This window comes from Phaethon aethereus, assembly GCF_964289735.1.
Source record: "Phaethon aethereus genome assembly, chromosome: 15".
NCBI lineage: Eukaryota > Metazoa > Chordata > Aves > Phaethontiformes > Phaethontidae > Phaethon > Phaethon aethereus.
This window is the reverse complement of record NC_138591.1, coordinates 18048755-18075922: the sequence shown is the minus strand read 5'-3', so window position 1 is coordinate 18075922 and position 27168 is coordinate 18048755. Positions and strand designations below refer to the sequence as shown.

General features: G+C 58.5%; 1 protein-coding gene across 1 annotated transcript; it reads left to right on the top strand.

Annotated features, from left to right (window-relative positions):
* Positions 1-875: 875 nt before the first annotated feature.
* Positions 876-25763, top strand: ABCA3 (ATP binding cassette subfamily A member 3; the record flags this gene model as incomplete). Its single annotated transcript, XM_082006597.1, has 30 exons — positions 876-944; positions 4384-4648; positions 5215-5342; positions 5458-5623; positions 7049-7308; positions 8092-8208; positions 8790-8910; positions 9479-9652; positions 10307-10488; positions 11723-11869; positions 12224-12353; positions 13155-13309; positions 13720-13875; positions 14197-14407; positions 16129-16279; positions 16960-17058; positions 17253-17445; positions 18312-18615; positions 18946-19219; positions 19798-20002; positions 20503-20722; positions 20969-21127; positions 21701-21873; positions 22339-22473; positions 22619-22813; positions 23736-23923; positions 24029-24199; positions 24453-24640; positions 24748-24821; positions 25632-25763. The coding sequence occupies exons 1-30, from the start codon at positions 891-893 to the stop codon at positions 25761-25763; spliced, it is 5127 nt and encodes a 1708-aa protein (XP_081862723.1). The 5' UTR covers positions 876-890.
* Between the last annotated feature and the right edge of the window lie 1405 nt (positions 25764-27168).

Sequence of the window (27168 nt, the reverse complement as noted above, 5' to 3'; positions counted from 1 at the left end):
CGGCAGGGCTGACGGGCGCTGCTGTGACGCAGGTCGGCCCCGTCGCTGCGGGAAGAGGGGGTTTGCGGTGCTCAGAGGGGGCTGCCCGGCAGCGTGGGCAGGCGGCTCCGCTCGTGCCAGGGCTGCCCCTTCTCCGTGCCGTGGGGCGACTCGCTGCAAGCGTGCCGTCGCAGCCCAGCCGCTGGTGGGACAGCAGTGCTTGGTCAGGAAAGGCCGCTGCAAATGGAGACAAAAACAACTTGGAGGGATGGCAGACGCTTCCCGAGAGAGGGAGGACGTGGGTGTATTGTCCTCCAGCACCGACCGTCCCTTCCGCTTCCCTGCCCTTCTCTCATCCTCGCCTCTCTGAGGAGAGTTCCTGCTGGGAAAGCACCGTTAACGTTGCAAAACAACCCTTCACATTGCAGGAGGTGGAGGCACAACTTGGAAGTTTTCACTAGTCCCAAAATAATGGGCTGCAAGGAGTTCGGCAGCCTTCCTCGCGCCGGTGTTTGCGGTTCTGTAACGCCGTGCTCCCACTGCTTAAGGAAAGCTGTTCCCTGCCTGCTGCTGGTGAAGGACCCCCGATGCTCAGCAGTTGGGTTTCTGAACAGCGGCCTCCTTCTCTTGCAGCTCTGGTCATGCCGATGACCGGGAACGGGTCACACCAGAAACCGCGAGCTCTGGCTCTTACGGGTCGGCAGTGGCCCTTGGAGAGGGAGCACGACGGTTATTTTCCCCGATCTGGGGCCGAGCCAGCTCCCGTGACATCAGGCTGGAAACAAGGAGCTGCCCCTGGGGTTGCTGACGGGTGGGATGCGGGATGCTGCCGCGCTGCCCGGCGTTCACGGCTCTCTCCTCTCTTCCAGGGTCCTGCGGAGCGGCGGTGGTGGTCCCCTTCTGATGGGAGGATGGTTGTTCTCAGGCAGTTTGGGCTGCTGCTCTGGAAGAACTACATCCTGCAGGTAGGCTGGTGCCGCGCTCCCGGGGGGCTGCTTCTGTCACCACCGAATGTGGCGACATCAGAGCTTGCCTGGGGCCTCGACTCTCCAGCAAACCTTCACCGCGGGCCCAGGGCGTCTCCTGGAGGAAAACTGATCTGCTTGTGCAACTGCTGTCGTCCCGCCGTTGTGCCGGGGAGTTGCTCAGTTGTCCCTGTCCCCTCGAGTCCGCGCTGTGCCGTTCCCCTCCTGCAGCGCGGCCGTGAGTTCAGCTCCCCCTTCTCGCGGGGCAGGACATCCCGCGCGGCCTCCCGTGCCACGGTGGGTTTCTTGAGCCCTCTTGTTACGCAGCCTCCTCTGGAGGTGCCGATTGCTGCACCAGGGCCTAGATTTTTTTTTTTTCCCCTCTGTGGCTTTCTACAGCCCTCAGAAGCAGCTTTTGAGGGGGTCTTAAAAAAATTAAAACTACCCGTTGTCCTGGCGTCTGCTCCCAGCCCAACTTGCTGTGTGGCAGCTGGCTAACCATGAGGGATTTCGGGACCGTGGGGCCTCCCTGCCCTGCTGACCGGCAGCTCCTGGGCGGACGCTGCAGCTCCGCTGGGACCTGGAGCCGGCCCTGGCAGAGGAAGAGGAGGGAGCAGAGATCGCTGCAGCCTGGCTTGTACGCTTTCGATCGCCCTTCTGTAGATCAGCACCGGCGTTGCTTTAAAAATAAACAAAAGGAAGAGGGAAGCGCTGGCTGGACCGCCTGTGCTCGGCCTTCCGGCAGCGCCGGGAGCAGGCAGCCGGGCTCCGATGCCTGGTTTGCAGCCAGGAGCGTGCTCTGTGGCTGTGCGTGATGGGCAGCCCTGTGAATCCCCCCTCCTACACCCTAGCCACGTGCGGGACAACCCTGCAAGGAATACGACCAGCAGTGTTTAGTCCCTGCCACCAAAAAAATACGTGCTCCCAACGAAGACGCCGCGCTCCCGAGCCATCCTCACCCCGGCGGGAAGGTGGACGCAGGGGCACGGGGCTTGCTCAGAGCCGGGGCAGCCCCGGCCGGGCGGAGGCGGTGATTACGGATGGATGAGTGTCCCGGTCGCCTCTGGAATAGAGCCGCGTGAACGACTGCTGCGGCAGCGACAGCCTGCGCTGGTGAACGTGTGTTGGCCGACGAGTTCAGGGAGCCAGGCAACCGTTCTGGAGGCAGCCCAGGAGACTGAGAGGGGGTTAGCAGGATAGTAAATGGGCGACAGGCAGCCGGGCCGCCGGAGCTGCGTCAGAAAACCGTCAGACAACTGCAACGTTCGATTTTACGAGCGCGGCCTTTGGAAGGGCTCCTTCTCCCCTGCCCGCTGGGAGCCGCTCCCTCCTGGCCGCGCTGCCGGGGCCGGCTGCGGCAGTGGCTCGTCCCTGGCCGTGGTCGGAGCGGGCCGCTCCTCCCAGGGGAAGCCCCAAGAGTGATTTTTGGCTTTGGCGGTGGGTGCTGCTTTTTTTAAATGGCGGAGGAAAAACCAAAAATTAACCAAAAGAAAGCCTTTTTCTGCTCTGCAGAGGGACGGGAGGTATAACTCCATGGTCGGCACGGCTCAGCGCGTGGTGTTTGCGGAGCTGAAGGAGCTTCCGCGGCAGCCGGGGCGCTGCCTCCAGCACGTGGGCAGTGCAGGCAGGAGAGCAGGCAGGCGAGGAGCCGTGCCGTGCCCTGCCCGCAGCGTGCTCCCCCAGTACGGCTGCCTGGCATCTGCAGGCGTGTTCGTTACGGCACCGCGCCGCGGCATCGCTGTGCCGGCCGCCGTGGGGCCAGGCGGTTTAACAGCCCCGAGTCGGCAGAGGTGCCAGGGAAGGGCTGTGCCGGCGGATAGAAAGCGATTGCGGAGATGGCGGAGTTGTGAGAATAAACCTCTTGGTGCTCCTCTTGCCTGGTGTTGCTCCTCTCTCCAGCCCGGCGGAGGGGAGGGTGGAAAACTCGCCGCGTCTTGTAAGGCCCATTTTAGCCAGAGCCCGTGGAAGAGGTTAATGCTGCTGCTTCTGCGCTGGGCACGTGCCACAAGCGAGCAAGCGCCGCGAATCGCTGCGCCCAGAGCTGCTCCCCGCCGCGTCTGTCCTGCGGTGACTGAGGTTTGGCGTGCTGGGCTGGGCTGGCACCCGGGCTGGGCTGGGCTCGGGTGGAGGCAGGAGGTTTGCAGGAGGAAATAAAGCGGCTGGGTCCAGATTTCGCCTCTCCTACCCAGAGCTGCCTGGCTGCCGCCGCTGCGCCGTGCCCTCCCGCCCGCGGTGGGACGTGGCGTGCCCGGCCGAGCTGCGGCTCCTGCCTCCCATCCCCGCCCCAGCGGGGTGATGCAGCGTTGGCGGGCGCAGCCCGGCGTTCACCGCTCCCCTCCCCGCGAGCGTGACCTCTGCAGTGATTTTGTGAGCCTGAATCCAGCGGTCAGCAGCGTGTCCCAGCTCCCGCCGCAAAACACGTACGTGGGCATGCACCGGCACTGGCCGGGACCGCTGCTCTCCCCATCCCTCCAGGCAGAGGTGCCCCCAGTTCCTCTGGGACAAGCAGCATTTTAAGTGCTAATTAGCCTGGGTTGCGTGCTAATTAAGCTGGGTTGGTGGCAGGCGATACTAGCTAGTGGGAAGTTTGCAGGAGATGTAGCCCTGGGGGAAACCGCTGGAGGGCTGTGCTCCAGCTCGGCTGCCCCAGTGCCTTCAGCAGACTCGAGTTCATTGTCTGGTTGCTCGAACTTCAATTAAAAAAAGAAAAAAAAAAAAAGAGCCACCATGTTTAGTGCAGGCAGGCCTCGGGGTGGAGGCTGAGCTCGGGGCGGGGGGGGGGGGTGTTCTCGGTGCTGATGCTTGTAGCCGGAGGCTCTGGACGTCCCATCCTGGGCTGGGACGCAGAGCCCGTGTCCCGCTCTAAGCTCCAGCAAGCAAAACCTTTCCTGGCTGCACTCTGCTTTACCTCTCCCCTTGCTCGCTCGTCCCAGCCTTTCATTTAATTACGGCGTTTTTAGCTCCTAGCCCCATTAAGCGTTGGGCAAGGTTGCTCTGTTCTGGCAAAAGCTGTTCTCTTCGCTCTCCCGGCAGCGGCTGGTCCCCGCGGCGCGGGCCCTCCTCGCAGGAGCTGCATCGCCGCGGGCGCGGTTTGGGCAAGCGCTGAGCGCTGCCTGCGCCTGGGCAGAGCCCCGTTGCGCGGGGAAGGAGCAAACGACCGGCTCGGCTCGCTCAAACCCGGCAGCAAAGGCTCTAAAGGAGGGTGGTTTGAGACGGAGCGCTGCTTAGGGGAGGGGACGCCTTGGCTGGAAGGTCCCGGAGGACGCAGGAACCGGCGCAGCGTCCTTCCCGGGCTCCGGGAAAACCCAGGTTGTGACACCTTGCGAAATGCAAGAACGCTTCTGCTGCGTGGCATTTGCGTGCCCTGAACCTCGTTACTGTGTTTGATCTACCTTCAGTATTTACATCTTGTTTTTTGCTGACTTTATCTTCCCTGCAGAAACGGCAGATCTTGGTGACCGTCATCGAAATCTGCCTGCCGCTGCTCTTCGCCGCCATCCTGATAGCGTTGCGGCACCGGGTGCACTCCATCAGCCACCCCAACGCCACCGTCTACCCTCCCGAGTCCGTGGATGACCTGCCGGGCTTCTTCTACCGCCGGCACCCCAGCAACCCCTGGGAGCTGGCTTACGTCCCCTCCAACAGCAGCGCCGTCAGGAGCATTGCCGAGGCGGTGGAGAGGGCTTTACCCATCAGCATCAGAGGTGAGCTGGGGCCGGGAGCTGCAGCTTCCACCCCAGAACTTGCTACGCAATTTTACTCTGATAAATCCTCGATTTATCAGAACTTCAAGGCGATGGTTTTATTTTTGTTTCGCTAAAACCCCGGGATCTCGGTTTCATTTTTGGTTGCGTTTTGGTGCAGTTTTCATCTAGAAGAATGCTGCCCTAAAATAGTTAAAGAACATGGCTGTCGCTTCCCCGAGACAAAGGATTTTTGGAAATCCTGTTGCGCAGAAAATTTTAGCGCTTCGTGTTCCAAACTGGAGATGACATTAGATTTCCTCTGAAAGGAGAGCTGACTGCTGCTCTCGAGGAGGAGGAGGACCTGTCAGGGTACCCCGCGATGGGCAGAGCAGCATCCCCTATAAATCCCCCGTGCCTGACGGCAGCGCTGTTTCCCAGCTCTGGTGTGGGAAAATGGTGGAAATGATGGAAAATTTGGTCCGGTGTCCTGGACCAAAATGATGTTTGTGCCGAGGGTTGAGCGTCGGCCCGCGATGAGCTGCTGTGCTCCCTTGCCCCCATCTCTGTCTTTCCCCCCTCGGCAGCTCAGGGCTTTGCCTCGGAGCGGGACTTTGAGGAGTACGTCAAGTCGGACAACCGCTCGGGCAGCGTGCTGGCCGCCGTCGTCTTCAAGCACCGCTTCCATCAGAGCGCGGCCCCGCTGCCCCTGCAGGTGAGCGGAGCCGGGGGGCCCGGGGACGCGGGGGGCCGGCGTCCTCCCGCCCGCTGCGCCCCAGACGTCGCTCCTCTCTGTCCCGCCTGCGAGGCCCCTTCCGTGCTCCTTCCAGGTCGACTACGAGCTGCGCTTCAAGTACAGCCCGAGGAACGCCCCGCGGAGCGAGCAGACGGGTCTGAACCCCAACCTGGACCGGGACTGGCACACCAGCTACCTCTTCCCGCTCTTCCAGCTGCCCGGGCCCCGGGAGGCCAAGTTTGCCGATGGGGGGACGCCGGGTGAGGGCCGCCTCTCCCCTGCCGCCGGCTATTTCGCGGCCAAAGAGATGGGTGTAATTTTCCCTACAGCAGCTCGGCTCGTTGCAGGGATTCGCTGAGGCTCTGAGCTTTTAAATAGATAGTTTGATTGTAGAAATGAAATGAAATTTTAAAATTGATTTTTTAAAATATTTTAAATATCTCGTTGTTATTATGTTTACTATTATAATATTTATTTAAATTTTATCCCGTGACTTCCTGGGCACTGATGGCCTCTGGGGTACCTCTGCTGAGTGGGCTTGGATAAGATTAAATTTTACGTGATTTTTTTTTTTTTTAATGTAAATTTATTTTCCTTCTATATTTTTAATAGAAAATTTATTTCAGGGTCCAAACTGCTCAGTGTTTATCGTGCTGCTCAAACACTTTAAAAGTAAATAGCACGATTCTGTGGTTTGAGCGTAGGTTTTTAAAGCAAGCCAAACCACCGAGCGAGCAGGAGGCAGCGGGGACACGGTGCTGGAGCTGGCGCTGCCTTAGGACTTGATTTTTGGGGCGGGGGGAGCTTCCTCTGCCGCTGCAGAAGGAATATTTCCCTTGCTTTGGTCTCTCCTTATGTGAAGGAAAAGATTGAGAGGCTGAGAAAGCGGGTGAATGGGTTTTCCTCCCCCGGTGTAAATAAACCTGAGCCCCAGAGGACGATATCTGCTGGTTCAGACGTTCTGCAGGACGGGGTGACCAGGAGCCCAGCTCAGTTCCCTCGCTGCGTTTGTTTAGTAAATGAGTTAATAGAAAACATGGTTCACGATCTCACATTCTTACTTTTTCCTTCTCTGTCTGGGCCATTTGAAGCAGCTGACTTTCAAAATGCCCGTTTGGGGCTTTCAGAATTCGAGTTTCTCTTCAAGTAACAAGTGGCAGAAATCCCACGTGAAAATAAACCAGTTGAAAATTAAAAACCTTTCACTCTTTTCTAATGCAGAAAAATTTAAGCCAGCTGTGTGAGTAACAGGAGATACTCTTCCTCACCGAAACCTGCAGAGTTAAGCTCGTATGGTCTTGGTTTACAACAAGGGACCAAATATGAGCCCAGCGATGGTGGTTAATGATGACGGAGAATCTCCGCCCTTACAAAAATAAAGCCGTGCCCGCAGAAAGGCGGCTGCAGCTGAAATTGAGGTTTTTCTTGCCAGCTGCTTTTAAATCATGCTTACGAGAGAGTTAAATTGCTGTGATTTAAATCCTTCCCGAGCCCCCCTGTGTCTGCCGGAGTGGGTCAGCAGCGGTGTTTGTTTCGCTTTTCCTACGAGCGCTTTTTTTTGTTTCCTGCTCTTCTTCCCAAGCCATCCCTCCCGCCGAGGCCGTTTCCCTGCTCCTGCCAGCGCCTCCCTCCAAAACCCGGACCCGGTCTCTATCCCCCCCCGCCGTGTCGTTTCTGCCGTGCAGGTTATATCCGAGAAGGTTTCCTGGCGGTGCAGCACGCGGTGGACAGAGCCATCATGCGGTACCACGCCAGCGCCAGCTCCGCCGGCCTGCTGGAGAACGTCACGGTGGTGGTGCGGCGCTTCCCCTACCCCGCGTACGTCAACGACCTCTTCCTCCTCGCCATCCAGAACCAGCTGCCCCTGCTGCTCATGCTCAGCTTCACCTACACCTCGCTCAACATCGTCCGTGCCGTCGTGCACGAGAAGGAGAAGAAGCTGAAGGTAACGTGAGGGGTGGGACACCTGGGTGCTCCCCTCCCTCTGCGGTGTTTCCCAATGGATGCTGCCTTTAAATTAGGAACAAAATCCCCCGGCGGGTTTGGAGCCAGCGAGCAGGAGGTGGGGATGGCAGTGGATTAGCAAGCCCCGGGGAGGAATGTCGCTAATCCTGCCGCCGGGACGCGGCTCCGCTCTCCTTGCCGGGCGGCCAAGGCTGCTGGACCGAAGGGCTGGTTGTTTCTCTTGGGCTGGAAGACGCTTGGAGAGAGGGCAACGCTTGTGGATTCCAGAATTTTGTAGAGTCAAGAGTTCAGCGTGTGGGAAGGAAGGCTTTTTTTGTCTTTTGAACGTAGAAACCCATGTGTCTGAGTTGTGTTGTGGGGGCGGTTGGAGCTCGGCCGATGTGGCGGTTGCGACAGCAGGGCTGAGCGTGCAGCTTCCCCTGCAGCGCTGGGTTGTCCTGCCCTCTGCCCCGCTGCGGGGTGGCTGTGGTGGCCCCGCCGGCATCAGCCGCTGTGGTTCTGCGTTCAGCTCAGCTCTCTGGGCAGATGTTCTCCTGCAGCGGTGGCAGCCCCTGTCCAGGGAGGTGGGGGACGCCATGCGATGCTGAAGGCTGCGCAGGACCACTTTGGTGGCACCTGGGGGGCCGGCACCCTCCTCGCTAGTGCCGCAGGGTAAAGCCACCGCCGCCCTGACCAGAGCCTTCACCTTGCCCTGGGAAGGGCAAGACTTCCTTGCTCAGGAAGTCTGGGTGCAGCCCTGGGTGACGACGTGACCTCCCCGCAGGAGTACATGCACATGATGGGCCTCAGCAACTGGTTGCACTGGAGCGCCTGGTTCCTCATGTTCTTCCTCTTCCTCCTGGTGTCCGTGTTTTTCGTCACCGTGCTCTTCTGTGTCAAGGTGAGTGTCTTTCCCCAGGCCACTGTTCTGCAGGCCAGAAGCTCTGTGCTGGCAGGGCACAGGGGTGTCAAGGCTCCTCTGCCGTGGGCTGGACCATCCTAGTATCTCAGGACTCCTCCACGTGTGAAACAGAGGCTGGAGTGGAACTTTTCCAGAGCAGGGTGGGCAGAGCTGCCCCCCACCAGCTGCAGGGGTGACCTCCCCAAGAGGCAGCTGAGGGGTGGGAGCCCCACGGGCACTGGCCCCAGGCAGCCTGATGCAGAGCAGGACCAACCCACTCCTGCAGCCCTGCCTGCCCTTGGAGGGACTCGAGCTCTCCCCTCTGCTTCTACCCACACCATGAGAAGCAGGAGGTGGCTGCCTGGGTACTGAGCAAGGTGTCCCCTGCCTCTTACACCCTGCGTCATGGAAGGGCAACCCATATTTCTTCCCTCTGGAGGGGTCTAGGAGAGCCTGGGTGCTCTCAGCCTTCTCTCAGTTTGGCTTTAACCCATGGAGAACACAAGGTCTCAGCTGCCCACACGTGCCTGCAGCCACGGCCGGCTTCACCGGCCCTGGGCGTAACCAGATTTTCTCGGTAGGTGAGCGAACAGGGAGCAGTGCTCACCAACAGCGACCCCACGCTGGTGTTCGCCTTCCTCGCCATCTTCTCCATCTCCTCCATCTCCTTCAACTTCATGGTGAGCACCTTCTTCTCGAGAGGTGAGTCTCTCCCCGGCTGCCTCCTTGTGTCGCTGACCCGTGCAGCTGGGGCTGCGTTATGGGCCTCGTGCTGTAAAACCTGTAGTTAATTTTGGTTGGGGGGCAGCTCTGAAGGTCGTCGGTCCATCCTGCTCGAAGCAGGGCCAGCTCCACAGTTACGTGAGGTTGCACGGGGCTCTGCATTGAGTAACGCTGTGACACGTGGCGGTGGGGGGCCTTTCTTCCCTTTTTTGTCTGCGTTTTCCCCACACTGCGTGGGAGGGGGTGTGTGTGCTGTTGCTTCCCAAACCAGACAAGCTGATGTGCTAGGGCATCTTCTGGCTGTCTTGGCCCCAGGGTGCTCTGGGCTGGGACGGGACGGGTGCTTCTGCAGCTGCCCACGGCAGCGTCGGGATCCGGCACGGCTCCTGCCTTGCCGTGGGACATGGGCACGTCCTCGTCCTGCCCCCCTGTAACCACGCGTGGTGCAAAAGCCTTGGATCTCCGTGGGTAGAAAGCTGGTGAGAAATATTTGGTGGCGTCACCATATTATTGACATTTTCCCTCCCTCTTTCCTCTGTGCTTGCAGCAAACGTTGCGGCTGCCGCTGGCGGCTTCCTCTACTTTTTCTCCTACATCCCTTACTTCTTCATCTCGCCCCGCTACGACCTGATGTCCCACAGCCAGAAGCTGGCGTCCTGCCTCATCTCCAACGTGGCCATGGCCATGGGGGCACAGCTCATAGGCATGTTCGAAGGAAAAGGTGAGCAAGTGCCTCCCATCCCTCGGGAGCACCAGCCTTTTTTTGTGGTGGGTTGGGACTGGCTTGCCTGTGGTGTGAAGGATGGAAAGAAGTCAGGGAGAGGAACTTTCCTGCTCCTGATGAGAGCAGGAGGGCTAATTGCTGATGGCTCCCACAGGTCTTATCAGCACGAAGGCTCTGCCCCTCCGAACCCAGGCCCCTGGCAGTCTGGGCTGTGCAAAATGCCATCATCGCTCTAATTACCAAATTAATTCTGTTCTAACGGATGGGAATCCATTGCGTTTCCTTCCTCCCTAATTTCTATGATTTTAATTAGAATTTGCTGTTGGTTCCAGTAGAGGCCGTGCTTTTGCAAAGTGATGGCACTAAAAAGGCCTCTGCAGTGACGAAGGAGCAATGGCTGGAGAAGAGATTGCTTCTCCCCAGGGCAGTTGCAGAGGGTATGGTGGGAAGAAGCGTGATGAGGAGCCCTGAGATGTCGGTGCGCTTTCTGCTGCTGCTTTTCCCTCCATCTGTAGAAGGGATTGTAGAGCTGTGCATGTGCTCCTCGTTACCGAGCAGTCAATTAGGACAGGGGATGCTCTCTGACGGTCTTGGAGGACGCCTTGTCCTTCTGGGGATGCAGAGCTAGGCAGTGCCCTGTGTGCGTTGCAGGGACTGGCATTCAGTGGAGGGACCTCATGAAGCCCGTCAGCGTGGACGACAACTTTACCTTAGCCCAGGTGCTGGGGATGCTGCTCCTGGACTCGGCACTGTACGGCGTGGTGGCCTGGTACGTGGAGGCCGTCTTTCCAGGGGAGTACGGCGTGCCTCAGCCATGGTACTTCTTCTTGACGGTGAGCACTGCTTACGCACCCATTCCAGTGGGCTTGACGGGCACCGCTCGGGGATGGTCCCTGCTTCTGCGCTACACAGTGGCCTAGACTGATGTACGAGGGTGGCACCATCTGGCCTCCAAAATCAAGGGGTCTGCAGCACATCCTTAGTAGAGGTTGACACAGCTGTATTTTTTTTACTGAATAGGAAGGTCGTCTTGGCTTTAAATCTTTGCCCTGACACTTCTTGGCGTGCAGGCTGGTGTTAAGTGTCCCCGTGCCCCAGGCGAAGGTGTTGGAGAGAAGCCCCAGGTGTGAGCAACCGGATCCAGTCATTTGAAACTCCCCGAGCGCTGCCCTCCGGGTGGAGCTGGGCGGTCTGCGTCCCCGTGCTACTGCCAGGGGACGGGTGACGACTGTCACCCCGTCGGCTGAGCTGCCCTCGCTCTGCCAAGTCAAATGCTTGGCGTCGTCTTCAGTGGCTGTAGCTGCGGTGGTCACTGCACTTCGGCTGCCGGCTGAGAATTCGCTAAGCCACAGCGACACAATCAGTTTTGATCCTGTGGCCGTATCCCTTGGTATTTGGTCGGGAGGTTTTTCCTCTCCCCTCTAAATTCCTTATCCCAGCATGGTTTCGCTCCAGCATCCCACTCCCTCTTGCAGCTAGGCCGGAGTAGCGGACATACAGCTGTTTGCCAAAAGCCACAGCAGGATGCTGATTTTGGGTCCGGGAGTTGTTGAATTGCTTAACCTTAAAACAGGGTTTTAAGGTCCCGAACACTTCTTTTCATTGCTGGAGAGCCAGGTCAAAAAAAAAGGCTGTGATTGCAGCAGCTGGACACCAAGCATTTTGTACTTAGTGTATGTCAAGGTTTTTAGAGGGCATGGTCATCCGTTGTGTGGGCTCTTCTGCGCAGGGTGCTTCTGCCTGAGCAATTTTGCTTCTCATCGAAGTACTGACCTTTTCCATGGGAACGAAGATGGGGAAAAGCTGCCTGCGTCATCATGGGCAATCCTGCTGTAAGGGAGAACCAGGGGAATGCAGCAGGGCAGGAGGAGCAGTTTCATCCTCTGTCTGACCTGCCTGCTGAAGATGTGCTGGTTGGCAATTCCCAGGCCAAAGAGAGTGGTCTTGGAGATCCCTGGGAGAGGCGTCTGCGTGGGAGGAGGAGGATGGCCAAGGCTGGGGAGAAGAAATGATCTCTGCCTGTGCCTGAGTTTCCCTCTCTCTCCCCCCCCCGCCTTCTTCCATCAGCCCTCATACTGGTGCGGGCATCCCAGGACTGTTGTGGGAAAAGAGAAGGAGGAGGAGGAGGACCCCGAGAAAGCTCTGAAGAGCCAGTACATCGAGGAGGAACCTGCCGACCTCGTGTCAGGAATCAAAATAAAGCACCTTTCCAAGGTACCGACTGCCCAGCACGGCACAAACACATCATAACGTTTTTGTAAAAACTGCTGCCTGCAGGCAGCTTCCTTATCATTTGGCTGCCCTCTTTGCCGAGGGCTGTGCTGCTTGGCTGCTTGCAAGGCAGGTAAGGCTCTTCCCCACAGCCGGCTGCATTTTGTTGTGGGCTGAAGTGTTAGGTACTTACATATTTAACCTGTTGACATCTGAATTTAACCTGAGTTAGACCTGTTGTCTAATGCCAACACCACATGAGCATCATGGGCTTAGACCGCCGGGTGGAGCGGAGGGGGCAGATCTGAGAGCACTTGCCTCGGGCGCAGCATCAACTCATTACCCTGATCTCCGCAGGTCTTCAAAGTGGGAAACAAGATGAAAGAGGCAGTCAGGGACTTAACAGTGAACATGTACGAAGGGCAGATCACTGTCTTGTTGGGACACAACGGTGCTGGGAAGACCACCACTCTGTCCATACTCACAGGTAGGAGCCACATCCTGTTGTGGGGCTGGCACGTGGCAGGGAAGGGCTGATGGCTTGACTTGCCCAGAGGAGCTGTACCTGATCTCTGAGGTTGGGGAGGAGTTTTTGCTCTTCCCTGGAGCACCTTTGGTTCACTGAGCTGTTGGCCAGGGATGTCGGGGTAATGAAAGGCGTGCTGCTGCCTGGGGAGATGGAGGGAGTAAGGGGTCCATGCTCAGCCCTCCACTAGAGTGGGATCAGCCGGCGGGGGAAATGACAGCCGGTCTTTGTGTTGGAGAGCCCTGAGAAGAGAAAGGACCCGCTGTAGGATGGGTCTCTGCAGGCTTTGTCATAAGGCAGGGAGGGCACAGGCCATCTTCATTCTTGAGCTGCTGAGCTCTGGGCAGCCTGTTTTGGCCCAGTGGACGTGGTGACCTTCAATGGTCCTTTCTTCCCTGTTCCCTGTCACTCTGTGCCGCTCCTGCCAGTGCAGGGCGCTCCTGGGACCTTCCCTGGAGGTCTGCCCCGGCCTTGCCTGGACCTCTGCCAGGCTTGCCTGCCCAGGTCACTCCTTGCCTGCCTGCTCTGGCAGCCCTGCCAGCTCCACCTCCCGCCTATGGGTGCCGTGCAGCCCACCCGGCGGGCGGGAGGAGAAAGCTGCCGTGCCCCCGCTCCAGTGAGGGACTGGCTTGCTCTGACTTTTGGCAGAAAGCTGTGGGGCGGGGGGGATGCTCAGCGGGACCCCCGCGGTTCCGCCGGCTCTTTGCCGCCCAGGGTTACCCTCAGCCCTGAGCCGAGGCCGCTGCGTCTCGCTCCTCCCAGGTCTGCACTCCCCAACGGGCGGGCAGGCGTACATCAACGGCTACGAGATCTCCCAGGACATGGTCCTGATCCGCCGCAGCCTGGGTCTGTGTCCCCAGCACGACGTCCTCTTCGACAACATGACAGTGGAAGAGCACCTCCGCTTCTATGCAGGGGTGAGCGGGGCGCTTGGGGGAGCGCTGCCGGGCCCCTGGGAGCCAGCCCGGGGGGAGGCAGCCCTGCAGCCACCCCTGTGGCTTCCTGAGGCTGGGAAAGTGTGGTGAGATCTGTCGAGCCCTTGCCTCCTCTTTTGGCCTCATCTGCAGGCAGGAGCTCCCTGCTTGGCTGATGGAGGAGTGGAGGGTCGCGAGCAGCATGGCTCTGCGGAGACCCCCACGCCGACCGTGCCAACTCCTTCAGGGTTGGGCAGGAGTCCATCTCTGTGCTTCCCCACCTTCCTGCCTGCGCATGGAGGAGGGAGTGCGCTGGGGTTTAGCAGCTGGTTGCTGATGCGGTAGGGAGGGTCTTTGCCAGAGACGCTTACCCATGCAGGCAGGCTTAACCCTCCCTTCCCCCTGTCTGGCAGCTGAAGGGGTACCCACCCTCCAAGTGTCCCGAGGAGATCAACCACATCCTGAGGATCCTCAACCTGGAGGACAAGCGCCGCACTCTGACCAAGGCGCTCTCCGGCGGCATGAAGCGCAAGCTCTCCATTGGCATTGCCCTCATCGGGGACTCCAAGGCAAGCATCTCTGGTGGGGCTCGCCTCGAGCCTTCCTCGCTGGGGCCAACGTAGGCCCTTCTGGTAGCTCCTGAGGTTGTCCCTCGCCCATGGTGAGCCAGTGGGAGATGCAGGGACAGCGAGGAGGGGGCAGGAGCATGCCCACAAAGGGCAACAACTCTGAGGACAACACCCTGAGGCTGCAGTGCAGCTCTGCTGCCTGGTAGCTGCTCCCTCAAGCAAGATCATCACATGCAGGTTGGGAGGTCATGGTCCCCGGGATTGCCCTCTCCTGCACTGCTCTGTGCCCCTTTTTGACCAGCACCCGTCTCCTCTGTGCAGGTGGTGATGCTGGATGAGCCAACGTCGGGGATGGACCCAGCCTCTCGCAGGGCCACGTGGGACCTCCTGCAGCAGCAGAGGAGCAACCGCACCATCCTGCTGACCACCCACTTCATGGATGAGGCTGACCTGCTGGGGGACCGCATAGCTATCATGGCCAAGGGCGAGCTGCAGTGCTGCGGCTCCTCACTCTTCCTCAAGCATAAATACGGTGAGAGAGGAACAGGCAGGCTGTGCTTGAGCACTTGTCTTCTCCTTGCAGGGAGGAGCAGGAGGGGGATGTAGAACAGGGAGGGGGACCCATTGCTACTTGTCTGATGGCTGCTTGCTCCCTGTCGCGCTGTTCTGCCTCTTCCGAGGCTGTCGTGGTTTAACCCCAGCCGGCAACCAAGCCCCACACAGCTGCTCACTCACTCCCCCCAGGGGACGGGGGAGAGAATCAGAAGGGTAAAAGTGAGAAAACTCATGGGTTGAGATAAAGACAGTTTAATAGGGAAAGCAAAAGCCGTGTACGCAAGCAAAGCAGAACAAGGAATTCATTCCCCACTGCCCATCGGCAGACGGGTATTCAGCCATCTCCAGGGAAGCAGGGCTCCATCACATGTAATGGTGACTTCATAGAATAGCCTGGGTGGGAAGGGACCTTTCAAGGCCATCCTGTCCAACCCCCTGCAGTGAGCAGGGACGTCTTCAACTTAAGCAGGTTGCTCAGAGCCCCGTCCAGCCTGACCTGGGATGTTTCCAGGGATGGGGCATCCACCACCTCTCTGGGCAACCTGGGCCAGTGTCTCACCACCCTCACTGTGAAAAATTTCTCCCTTATATCCAGTCTAAATCTGCCCTTTTTTAGTTTAAAACCATTACCCCTGGTCCTGTCGCTACAGGCCCTGCTAAAAAGTCTGTCCCCATCTTTCTCCTCAGCCCATCTCAGCCCTGGCAGCTGCAGGAAGGTCTCCCCGGAGCCTTCTCTGCTCCAGGCTGAGCCCCTCCAGCTCTCCCAGCCTGTCCTCCCAGCAGAGCTGTTCCAGCCCTCGGAGCATCGCTGGGGCCTCCTCTGGCCCCGCTCCAGCAGGTCCATGTCTCTCCTGTGCTGAGGGCTCCAGAGCTGGACGCAGCACTGCAGGGGGGTCTCCCCAGAGCGGGGCAGAGGGGCAGAATCCCCTCCCTCACCCTGCTGGTCACGCGGCTTTGGGGGCAGCCCAGGACACGGTTGGCTTCTGGGCTGCGAGCGCACATTGCCGGCTCATGTCCAGCTTTTCACCCACCAGGACCCCCAAGTCCCTCTCAGCAGGGCTGCTCTCCATCCTTTCACCCCCCAGCCTGTGCTGATACCGGGGGTTGCCCTGACCCACGGGCAGGACCTGCCTTGTTGAACCTCATGAGGTTCACACAGGCCCATTCCTCGAGCGTGCCCAGGTCCCTCTGGGTGACATCCTGTCCCTCAGGCACATCCGCTGCACTGCTCACCTGGGTGTCATCTGCAAACTTGCTGAGGGTGTGCTCGATCTCACTGTCTGTGTCATTGATAAAGATATTAAAGAGTCCCGGTCCCAACATGCACCCCTGAGGGACACTGCTCGTCACCGATCTCCGTCTGGACATTGAGCTGTTGACCACTACCCTCTGGGTATGACCATCCAACCAGTTCCTCATCCTTGACTGCTTAGCAACAAGTAAAAACATCAGTATGTTACCAACATTCTTTTCATCCCAAATCCAAAACACAGCACTATATCTGCTGTCAGGAAGAAAAATAACTCTATCGCAGCCAAAACCAGGACAGAGGCCCATCTCCACACTTGCTCTCGTATCGTGTCCATAGCCCAGGCAAAGCCATCAATGCTCTGCAGTGCCTTAGCGTCCCTTTGTGCTCCCAGGGCCGGGCTGGGCTGCCACTGACCCTCCTCTCCCTTCTCTTGTGGCTCTGCCCAGGGGCAGGATATCACATGGTGATGGTGAAGGAGCCCTACTGTAACCTGGGGGAGATCTCCCGCCTCATCTGTCACTACGTGCCCAACGCCACCATGGAGAGCAATGCCGGGGCAGAGCTGTCCTTCATCCTGCCCAAGGAGAGCACGCACAGGTAATGGTGTTGTCCCCTGCTTGCCTTCCCCGGAGGTGTCCCCCACGTCTGTGCGCGCTGGGGCACACGCTGTCGTCACGGGCTTGCTGGAACAGGGAGCTGCTCTGCATCTTCTGGGAGGGTGCGGGAGGAGGTGCGAGCCTGTGGCTGCAGTGCTGGTCATGGAAAATCGGGTTTGGTGGCCCCCAGGGCCACGTGTCACTGCCCACGCAGCAGCTGCGGGGGACAGCGCCGGTTGCTGATAGCTGGTGATGGCAGCGGTGTGGAGGGTGGCACAAACAAGGCAGGCTGGTTTGCCTCCAAAATCAAATATGTGGATAGCTGAGGCTGCTTGTGGCAAGGAAGAGCAGAAGATGGAGCCCAAAAGCTGCTCTCTTGGGGAGAGTGGGGTGCCGAGTGCTGCAGGCAGCCCCGGCGCTGGCTGCAGGGCTGGAACCAGCTGTAGGACCGATGCCCAGAGCGTCTTAACCTCTGCGTGTCCCCTCTCGTCCTCTTCTCGGCTTCGGCTGTGCTGAAACCCAAGGCCTGGGGACCCAGGGTAGTGCGTTCTTTGCCGGCCACCCCTTAAATGCCGGAAGCACCATCTTCCCGGTGCCCCCAAGCAGAGGGTTGCTGTGCTGGGTGCAGCTGGCCTTTGATGCCGGGGGCAGCAGCATCTAACGCCTCGCGTCTCCGTTCAGGTTTGAGGCCCTGTTCACGGAGCTGGAGCAGAAGCGGGAGGAGCTGGGCATCGCCAGCTACGGCGCCTCGGTCACCACCATGGAGGAAGTCTTCCTGAGGTAGGCAGGAGGGAGGCTGGCCGGCGGGCTGTCGGCCGCTGGCACAGTCCCTGCGTGCTTCAGCAGCGGCAGAGTCCTACACAGCTCTCCAGGGCGCGTGTTGGCTTTTGTCTCTTGGGTTTGGCTTCCCCAGCGCCAAACAGCTTGATCCTGCCTGTGTCCGTGTTTCATCACCCGCTTCCCCTCTGGCGCAGGGTTGGGAAGCTGGTGGACTCCAGCATGGATATCCAGGCCATCCAGCTGCCTGCTCTCCAGTACCAGCATGAGAGACGCTCCAACGACTGGGCCATGGATGACTCCAGCAGCCTGAGTGGCATGACAGATATGACGGATGACAGCGGCGCGCTCATTACGGAGGACTGCTCCAGCATCAAGCTCAACACCGGGGTGAGCGCTGGGGCTGTCGGTGCAGCAGGAACGGGGACAGGACCTGAAGGGGGTTTTCAGAGTGGAGTTACCAAGTGGAGCTTCCCCTACGGCTGGTCTTGCTGCGTATAGGAAAAGTGGGACCTGCATCTTTAGGGCAAATTATTTTTAGAGTCTTTGGGTTGGTCGCTGCCATTCTCCTCATGTTAATTTTGAGGTCTACAGAGATGCTCTTGAACATGTCCCAGGTGATTTAAAGTAGTTTTCACCCGCCGTTGCTACATCTCTCAGGATTTCCAGCAGGGAGATGAGAAAAAACGTCTCCCTCCCCTCGCTGGGCTTGTGTTTCAGATCCCTGGCAGCCCTTCGTGGCCCACCGCCTGTGCACCTGTGATAAATTTCCCTGCGCTTCTCAAGGGCATGTCTCAAAGGCGGAAGGGGAGAAGGATGTTTATGGGTTTAAAAAGCAAAGAAGATGCTCGCAAGGGCTGGACTGGGAGCTCCCAGGCGTCTCAGCCCGGTGGCTTTGGCAGGCAGCCATGTCGCAGTAATCCTGTTTGTGAACCTCAAATGCTGAGAGGTGGAGGAAAGTAAAGGTCGTGGTTGAAGCTGCTTTTAACACCTTAGATCCCAAAGTGACTGTGTCCCGCCGGGAAGCTGTGGGATTTGAAGGGCTGAGCTGCTGTGCTGGAATCAAGCAGCTGCCCTGCTAATCCCTTTACCGGCTTGGCTGGAAAGCAGGCTGTGCTGCAGGCTGGTGGGCTACATGCAGGACGGGGAGGTGGTTTGGGGCTTTTTTCCCCCCCATCAGCTGCGTGGGGAGACATGGCTGGTGGGACCGACCACCACTGGCACTACTGGCGTTGACCTGACTTCTCCCCTCCCAGTTCTACCTGTGCTGCCAGCAGTTCTACACCATGTTCATGAAGCGAGCCATGTACAGCTGGCGCAACTGGAAGATGGTGGCAGCGCAGTTCCTCGTGCCTCTGATCTTCACTGCCTTTGCCCTCATCGTGGCCAAGACCTTCCCAGGGCCCCGGGACTCCTCCCTGCTGAGGCTGACGCTGGAGCCCTACGGCCAGACCGTCGTGCCTTTCTCCGTCTCGGCCGCCTCGGGTCTGTCACAGAGGTTGGCGGAGCAGTACGTGGAGCTGCTGGACGCCCAGCGCCAGTCACCGCTGGAGGTGCTGGGTGAGGATTCACGGGGCACCCATGGAGCAGGCGAGGCCCCGGCTGGGTGTGCAGGAGCCACGGGCTTCTCCTGCCAGGGCCCTTGGTGTGGGTGGCTCAGGTCCATATCTGACGTATCCCCTTGTATCCTTTCCTGCACGGGGGAGTCCCATGGTTGGCAGGACCCCTCCTCACCCGAGCAGAGCTGTGTTCTCCATAACCCTGCATTTGTGGCCATCGTCGGGGCTAGGGTGGGCCACCAGGGCTGGGGCTGCTTGGAGTCTTTTCCAATTGGCCCCAGTTAGCTCTCCTGTGATGGAGCCTGCTCCTAACAGCCGTGGTGTTTGGCAGGTGGCCTGGAGGACTACCTCATCTCAAGAGCCTCCGAGGAAGGGGGAGCCTTCAATGAGCACTACATCACAGCCGCCTCCTTTGAAGGAGCCGGGAACCGCACGGTGGTCACCGCGCTCTTCAACAACCAGGCATATCACTCCCCCGCCACGGCCCTTATGCTGGCCGACAACGCTGTCTTCAGGGTACTGGCGGGCCCCAACGCCTCCATCACAGTCACCAACTACCCTCAGCCCCGCAACATCACTGAGAAGGCCAAAGACCAGCTCATGGAGTATGTCTGACGGCACGGCGCTTGCCTTCCTGCTAGGGCTCGCAACTCCCATGGGTACCGATTGGCTTGGTTGTCCTGCTGTTGGTGGAGGAGCCAGGCTGGAGCTTCTCCGATCCAAATGTAGCTGTGATTGCACTCGGGAGGTCAGGAGAGCAAAGCTGTGTAGATGACTTACCTTGCCTGAGCCTGGCAGCCATGTAACCAATCAGTGGTTGGGTATGCACCTCTAGATACTCACAGATGAGGTTAGGGATGGTTTTCCCCAGGTGCTCAGAGCAGATGGGGCTCTATGACCCTACACCTCACGAAATCCTGCATCCAGGGCACCCAGAGGGCACATGCGTGGGACCTTGCAAAGGCAGGGTGGAGGTCTGTGGTGTGCTAGATGGGCTGTGCGTGGGAGATGCTCATCACACTGAGATGTGTTTTTATTGTGGGGTGTTTCTTTTGCACGCTGGCTTGGCGGGTGAGCGTAGCCTCCACGAGAAGCATGGCGTGGGCGTGCTGTCCCCACGTAGCCTCAGCGTTGGTCTGTCCAGCTGTCCCTGTCCTAACCTGCCCCACTGCTCTCCCCGTAGAGGCCAGACTGGGTTCGCCATTGCCATCAACTTGCTGTACGGCATGGCCTCGCTCGCCAGCACCTTCGCTCTGCTGCTGGTCAGCGAGCGGGCCATCAAAGCCAAGCACGTCCAGTTTGTCAGCGGCGTCTACGTGGTCAACTTCTGGCTTTCCGCCCTGCTCTGGGACATCATCAACTTCCTCATCCCTTGTGCGCTGATGCTGGTGAGTCACCCCTGACACCCTGCTACCCGCCTGTCCTCCCCTTGGGTAGGAGCTCTGGGTGCTGCTCCTCTGGGAGAGCTGGGATGCGTGTGGGCGGAGGGAAGAGGATGAGGCCAGCTGGCTCTGGTACTGTCTCAGTTAATAAAAAGGACCAGCAAGAAAGCTGTCCTTTGGTCCTGCTGGGAGCTGGGCCATGGCCAACCAGCTGAGTTGGTTGGCTGCAGCCTCTGGCACCTGAACACTTGGGTGTGGACACTAGAATATCTCAAATACGTGGGAGCACAGAGAGGAATTCCCCAGATCTGCCCTTCTGCACCCCAATCTGCAGAAGGGGGGCTTCCCCTGGGGACAGGCACGGGCTGCTGGTAGGAACCGTCTATGAAGGGGTGATCTGGGTCAGCGTGGTGCTGCTGTTACCTTGCTGCCTGGGCCATTGAGACAAGGTGGCATCACTTGCAGTCAAGACAAACGTGTGTTCTCCTTGCATTGCTGTGCCACAGGTGATATTCCAAGCCTTTGATGTGCAAGCCTTCACCCAAGACAGCCACCTTGTTGATGTGATGCTGATCTTCCTCCTTTATGGCTGGGCCATCATCCCCCTCATGTACCTCCTCAGCTTCTTCTTCTCGGTGGCGGCCACGGCCTACACCCGTCTCACCATCTTCAACATCCTCTCAGGCACGGCCACCTTCCTCGCGGTCACCATCATGAGCATCCCAGGTGGGTCACTGCCCTCCCTGCCTGCCCAGTACTGTACCCTGCCGTCACCAAGAAGATCGAGCCCCTAAGGGGACTCTTTCACCCCAGGGCTGTCCCCACCCTAGCAAAAAAACCCTACGGCAGTCCACTCTTGCCCATTAAACTGGCAAAATTTGTTGTTTTTCCTTACGAACTTGGATGTAATCGGGATCTTTCTCTAAAACCAGCTAACTCCAATCTGTGGATGCTCCTGTGCTCCTCTTTCAGAGCTGGGCTTGGTGGATCTCTCCAAAACCTTGGATAAAGTCTTTCTCATCTTACCCAATTACTGCTTGGGCCAATGCATCAGTGACTTCTACCAGAACTATGAGTTCATTCAGTTTTGCACCTCCTCTGTTGAAGCCATCTTCATCTGCAAGGCGTTCAGTGAGTCTCTGTGTTGGTCCCTGCCTGGCCATCCTGGCCATCCCACCCCAGCTGCGCTGGGGGACGTCTCCATGGGGTGGGTGGGGAAGCTGGGCAGTATCATGGGGCCTCTAACCCAACCCGGACAGTACCTCCAGGTACCATTTTTAAGAAAAAAAACAGGCACCATTTGATACCCATAGGTGGTCTAATTAAGGAATCTCTTCCTTACTAATGAATTGGAGGAAAATGTGGGCTTGGGAAAATTTCATAGATGAGTAAAGAAATCCCAGTTATGGTCCTGAAAGGGTAACTTGATCTCCTCTCCGTGCCTCCAATGGGCACCTTCTGCCAGATCCCCTCCAGACCTGAATCCTCTTGTGGGAAGTGTTGGAAAGAGCTGTGGGCAAGGAGCCCAGTGTGGGCTGAGATGGAGATGAGCCTTGGAAAGAGCTGTGGGCAGGGAGCCCAGTGTGGGCTGGGTTGGAGATGAGCCTGGCAAAGCTTTGGGCTCACAGCTTTCTCTGGAGCTTATCTGCCCCTCCCCAGAGTGTGGATTGATCCAAGTCTGATTTTTGTTCCACCCCTGCTCAGATATCAGTTATCAGATGAACTACTTTTCCTGGGAGACGCCTGGGATCGGACGATACCTGACCTCCTTGACCATCCAAGGTTTCTCCTTCCTCTTCCTCCTTTTCCTCATTGAGACAAACCTTCTCTGGAGACTGAGAAATTTGGTCTGTGGCATCTGCAGGCGGCGGAAATGGGTGAGCTGAAGCATGGGGGAGGGAGAAGTAAGGTGCCCTTGTGCCAAACCAAGCCCAGGAGTCCTAGCGAGCGGGAGATGTGTTCGTGTTGCTTGCTCAGATCTTGTTTGAATTCCTGGGGTCTGTGGAGTTGCTCAACCTCAGTGCTCAGGGATGCAAATCCTGCTTCTCCCACTGTTCAGGACTCCACACAAAGTGTCACTTGTCGGTCCCAATCCCCAGGGACTGTTTGCCTCTTCACCTAAATCATCTTCCTGGGGGAGCATCCCTGGAGCCGGTTGCTCAGAGGGGCAGATCCTGTTGGAGGTGTGGGCTGGCAAAGGGAGCGAGGGCATCCCTGGAGGTGGCTGATGAAAGAGATGGATCGCGCCTGGGCTGGGAGCACTTCCCCCGGGTCAGCTAGGAGGAACCCACTTGTCCAACAGCAGCCAGGTGGCAAAGAGTGTTTTTCTCCCCCGTGTTTAGGTGGCCCTGCTGAACAGGGTGTCTGTGCTGCCAGAGGACAGAGATGTGGCAGACGAGAGGAAGAAGGTTTTGGAGTCGCCACCAGAACTGCTGTCATCTCTCAGCAGCCCTCTGGTCATCAAGGAGCTCACCAAGGTGAGGAGAGTGTGGCCCTTCCTGAGCATCCTCCTGCCAGCTGAGCCGTGGTCGCCATGGGGCTGGCAAAGCCACCGCTTTGGTGTGCCCTCGGGCGCTTGGCACGGGTGGTGACTGGCACAGCTTGCGCGTTGGTCTCCACCAGGTCTACGACAGCCGGGAGTCCCTGCTGGCGGTGGACAGGATCTCCTTGGCGGTCAGCAAAGGGGAATGCTTTGGCCTTCTCGGCTTCAACGGAGCGGGCAAAACCACCACCTTCAAGATGCTGACTGGTGACGAGAGCATCACCTCGGGGGACGCCTTTGTGGATGGCCACAGCATTCTGGCCAACATCAAGAAGGTACCGAGGCCTGCAGGGATGGAGGGCGGCGTTTCAGACAGTCCCGTGTCTGCCTGGGCTGGGCCACCCTGCAACTGCCTCCGAGGAGGACACGGTTGTAGTTGCCGGGGTGGATGTAATATCCTAGGGACGTTGTATCCTTGTCCAGCCCAGCTCTCCGTTATCTGGCCTCCTGGAAGCAGTCCCCTCTTCTCTGGGACAAGAGATGAAACAAATGAAAGCCAAACCTTGTGAGGGTGACAAACCCTTCATCAAAGGGTTTAGCTCCGTAGTTAGAAATGTGAAAAATGTTAGCGATCACAGTCGGACGACGATCTCGCTAAAACAAGTGGGTCAAACTTCCCGGCTATCCTGCTGGAGGTCTCCTCACTGGGAATACCCCCTTTGGAGAAGCAAGAGATGAGCAGGGGCCAGGCTTCAGTTCAGTCCCTGGGTAGCTCTACCACTCTCAACCCCGGACAAGATCAGGCAAAGAGAACATGGGGAGGATCTGCCCTGAAAGCATGGCCCTGCTTCCTCCCTCTCCTGGGACTTCTGTTGGGCTCTTGTCTCCAGAGGAGCCCAGGATACGGGGAAGGTACAGATCCTCCAGGGCTTTCCTTCTCCCGAGAGCCTGGGCCACCTGAAATGGCCCCTCGCAGTGAGGAACCAGCTTGGGAAAACGCAGTGTGAGACCACGCAATCACCGTCCCGAGGCACGCTGCGTGTGTCCATGCCCGCCAGATCGGCAGCTCCAGCGACAGGGGAATTTTGCTTTCGTTTCACCTGGGCTTTCGGAGCTGCAGCTCAGTCCCCGTCGCTTTGAGCACCTTTGCAGAGGTGCAGCAAAGCCCTGTGGGTGCCAAGGCACCTTCTGGCTTGGACACCTCCTTGCAGAGGCCTGCCTGTGAGCTGATCCCCGTTGGGTTCCTCTTGCCCCAAGGTCCAGCAGCGGATCGGCTACTGCCCGCAGTTCGATGCCCTCCTGGACCACATGACGGGCCGCGAGACGCTGAGCATGTACGCCCGGCTACGGGGCATCCCTGAGCGCTACATCGGCAGCTGCGTGGAGAACATGCTGAGAGGGCTGCTCCTGGAGCCCCATGCTGACAAGCTCGTGAGGACCTACAGGTGAGAGGAGACATGGAGACGGCCCATCCCCTCTGCCCCTCGTCTTGTGTGGCTCTTCCTGTGCTCATATAGGGTCTCTGTCCCCATTCCCATCTCATTCTGCAGCGGTGGTAACAAGCGGAAGCTGAGCGCTGGCATTGCCCTCATCGGTGGTCCCCCCGTGATCTTCCTGGATGAGCCCTCCACCGGCATGGACCCCGTGGCCCGGCGTTTGCTCTGGGATGCAGTGACACGGACACGGGAGTGTGGCAAATCCATCATCTTCACCTCCCACAGGTGACACTTGTGCGGGCATGGCATGAGAGATAGGGGAGCAGCCAGGACGGTGGTGGGGTCCAAGGGATGGGACCCATCTCCAGAGCCTGGTGGGTGGGCACTGCCTGCAGCCAGCAGCAGCTGGCTTTACCCAAATCTCCCTCCTCTGAAAGCCCAGAGGGGAGGGAATCCACTTCCAGCCCCGTCCCAGAGGCTTCTGCTGTTCTGTCTCAGTGCTCCTGCGCTGCTGAACAAGTCCTCCTCTGTCCTGCAGCATGGAGGAGTGCGAGGCCCTGTGCACGCGGCTGGCCATCATGGTGAATGGGCAGTTCAAATGCCTGGGCAGCCCCCAGCACCTGAAAAGCAAGTTTGGCAGCGGCTACACCTTGCTGGCCAAAACGCGGAGTGAGGAGGAGGGCGAGCTGCAGGCTTTCAAGGTCTTCGTGGAGAAGACTTTCCCAGGTACCGTGAGCTGCTGGAGCGGTTGCCGTCCGAGGGAGGGCAGGATGCTGCTCATGAGCTTCAGCGAGTTCCCTAACTCAGAGCCTCTCCTTGCTTGTCTCTCCCAGGCAGCGTCCTGAAACACGAGCACCAGGGCATGGTACATTATCACTTGACCAACAAGAACCTCAGCTGGGCACAGGTAAGGGGGTGCTGGAGCACGTCCCACCCCTTCGCAGAGCAGGGCTCACCTTCCTTTTCTTCCAGAGCCACAATCTGTCCGAAATCCAGGTGATGTAAAAAAACAAGCAACTTAAAAAGTGGTTTTCTCCCTGACCCTTTCCCACCACCTCCTGGCCCAAACAGGTCACCTGCGTGTGGGGCCAGTGTGCGAGCACCCGGGACGTGCCGAGCCGGGACCACTCCGTCCTGCCCCACCGAACTGGCTGCCCTTGACCGCAGCCCTCAGAGGGAAAGCAGGGTTGCCCTGGGGAGCAAGAGCTGATTTTACTCTTTTTTTGTACATCTCAGAATATTTCACGAAAGCTCTGCGGCAGGAGGAAGGGACGTCTTTCATAGCTGCATCCTTACCATCCTGCATCTCCCTGCCGGGAGTGTGGCACTGGTGTATATATAGATATTATACACATAATAGATTGAGCAGAAACCTTGGGCTGGGATCCCAGCCCAGGGATATATATTTTTAAAAGGAAATAATATATATCTCTCATCTCTCTCTCTCTCTCTCATCTATTTTACATATTTTTACATATCTCTCATATATATGTGTGTGTGTGTGTAAAATATATATAAACCAAGTATTTTTAAATGGGGTCAGGTCCTTTGCTAAATAATCCATCTCCTGGCTTCCCCTCACCCTCCTGCCAGGGGAGGTTTCGCTTCCGCCGGGTCTCCCCGGAGGAAGAAGCTTCCTCTGCTTTCTCAGTCGCAACCTGCCGGGGTTCTCCGCGGCCCAGGTACCCTGCGCTGACTGCCATGCCGTCCCTTGCAGGTCTTCGGGGCCTTGGAGAAAGCCAAAGAGAAGTACCGCTTGGAAGACTACTCGGTGAGCCAGATATCCCTGGAGCAAGTCTTCATGAGCTTCACTCGCTTCCAGCACTACACAGAGGACAGAGGGAAATGAGCAGAAGCCCCCACCGGTGCCCTTCGTCACGGACTGGCCCTGCTGCCTATACATAGTATATATAGAGACAGTAATTTATATATCGGCGTGTCTTAAATAATGTATAAATGTAAGAAACTTTTCACCGGGGAGGGGGGAGAGGAGGGTGTCGTACCTTCTGCCGTCGGGAACGCAAGGGGTGCGTGTGCCTCGCGTGCCGCTGCAGCGCCGGCGTGGGTCCGTGCGTGCGTCACTTCCACTCTCCAGCCTTCATTCCCATCTTAAGAAAAAAAAAAAAAAAAAAACAAACCCAAAAAGCAGGGGGAAGCCTGAATGGGTGGAGAGGGGTGTCGGGGATGGGGCTGGCAGAGGGGGGCGGGAAGCACTCCTCCCACCCCCCTCTTCCCTGCCCGACGCTCGCACCCATCAGGATGCTGCTTCGTGGTCTTCGCCCGCATGTCGACGTGTCGCGTTAGGTGGTTTGCTCGTGGTTTAACAGGAGGCTGTCAAATAGCTTAGATCCAAACCCTTCGCTGGGTTCCTTAGGATGCGCTGTGGTTGCCCTTAGAAGCACTTTGTGTCTAGCTGGCGGGGACGAGACAAGCCTCCCGGTGCGGCACCGAGGAGGCTCCGTCTCCTTCGACCTCGGGAAGACGCTGTCCCCTCCTGCCTGCTTGCCCGTGGCCGGAGGCCAGCCTGTCCTGAGGCGCTGGCGTGGGCCCCAGCGGTGCCGCGGCCGCCGGCCGTGCGGCGTGGGCACTGGGATGTGTTAACAGGGATGTGCCCGGCAGCTCGGCGCGTGATGGGTATGGCCCTGGAGCCAGGGCTGGAGGCGGCAACGGCCGAGGGGTGTCGCAGGGTGCCCAGGGACGCTGCTGGGCTCACTATTGCGTCCATTAAAAGCTTTAACCAGCAGCGCTGCCCCCAGGACCGGTTTCTGAAGGCCGGCAATGCTCACGCTGCGCCCCGTGTCCGTCTGCTCTCCAAGCAGAGCACGCCCGTCCCGCGTCCCCCTCCTCGCCCCGTCCCCTCCGCACCATGCCGGGCTGCCCGGGCGGCGGGCAGGGAGCCGAGGCGCTGCCCGGACCTTGCCCGGCCGTGGGGGATGCTGCTGGGGCACGATCCCGAGTCGGAGGCAAGCAACTGGGATTTCTTTTCGGCGTTTCCCAGTGGTTGGGTTGCTTTTCTTTGTCTGTTTGTTTGTTTTAAGTCCTTGTTGATTCTTGTCTGTCCCTAACTGGTCCCTGTGTCACCTGGGGGCAGTCCCCTCGGGCTGGCTGCTCCGCGATCAATGCAGAGCTATTTGCACTATAGTACTACACACAATTGCACATAACTAAATGAATTAATATTTATGGCGAGGGGTGCTGATTCCCTTCTAGTGATTGCATTGTCAGGGGTTGGGTTATATTTTTGGGTTGGGTTT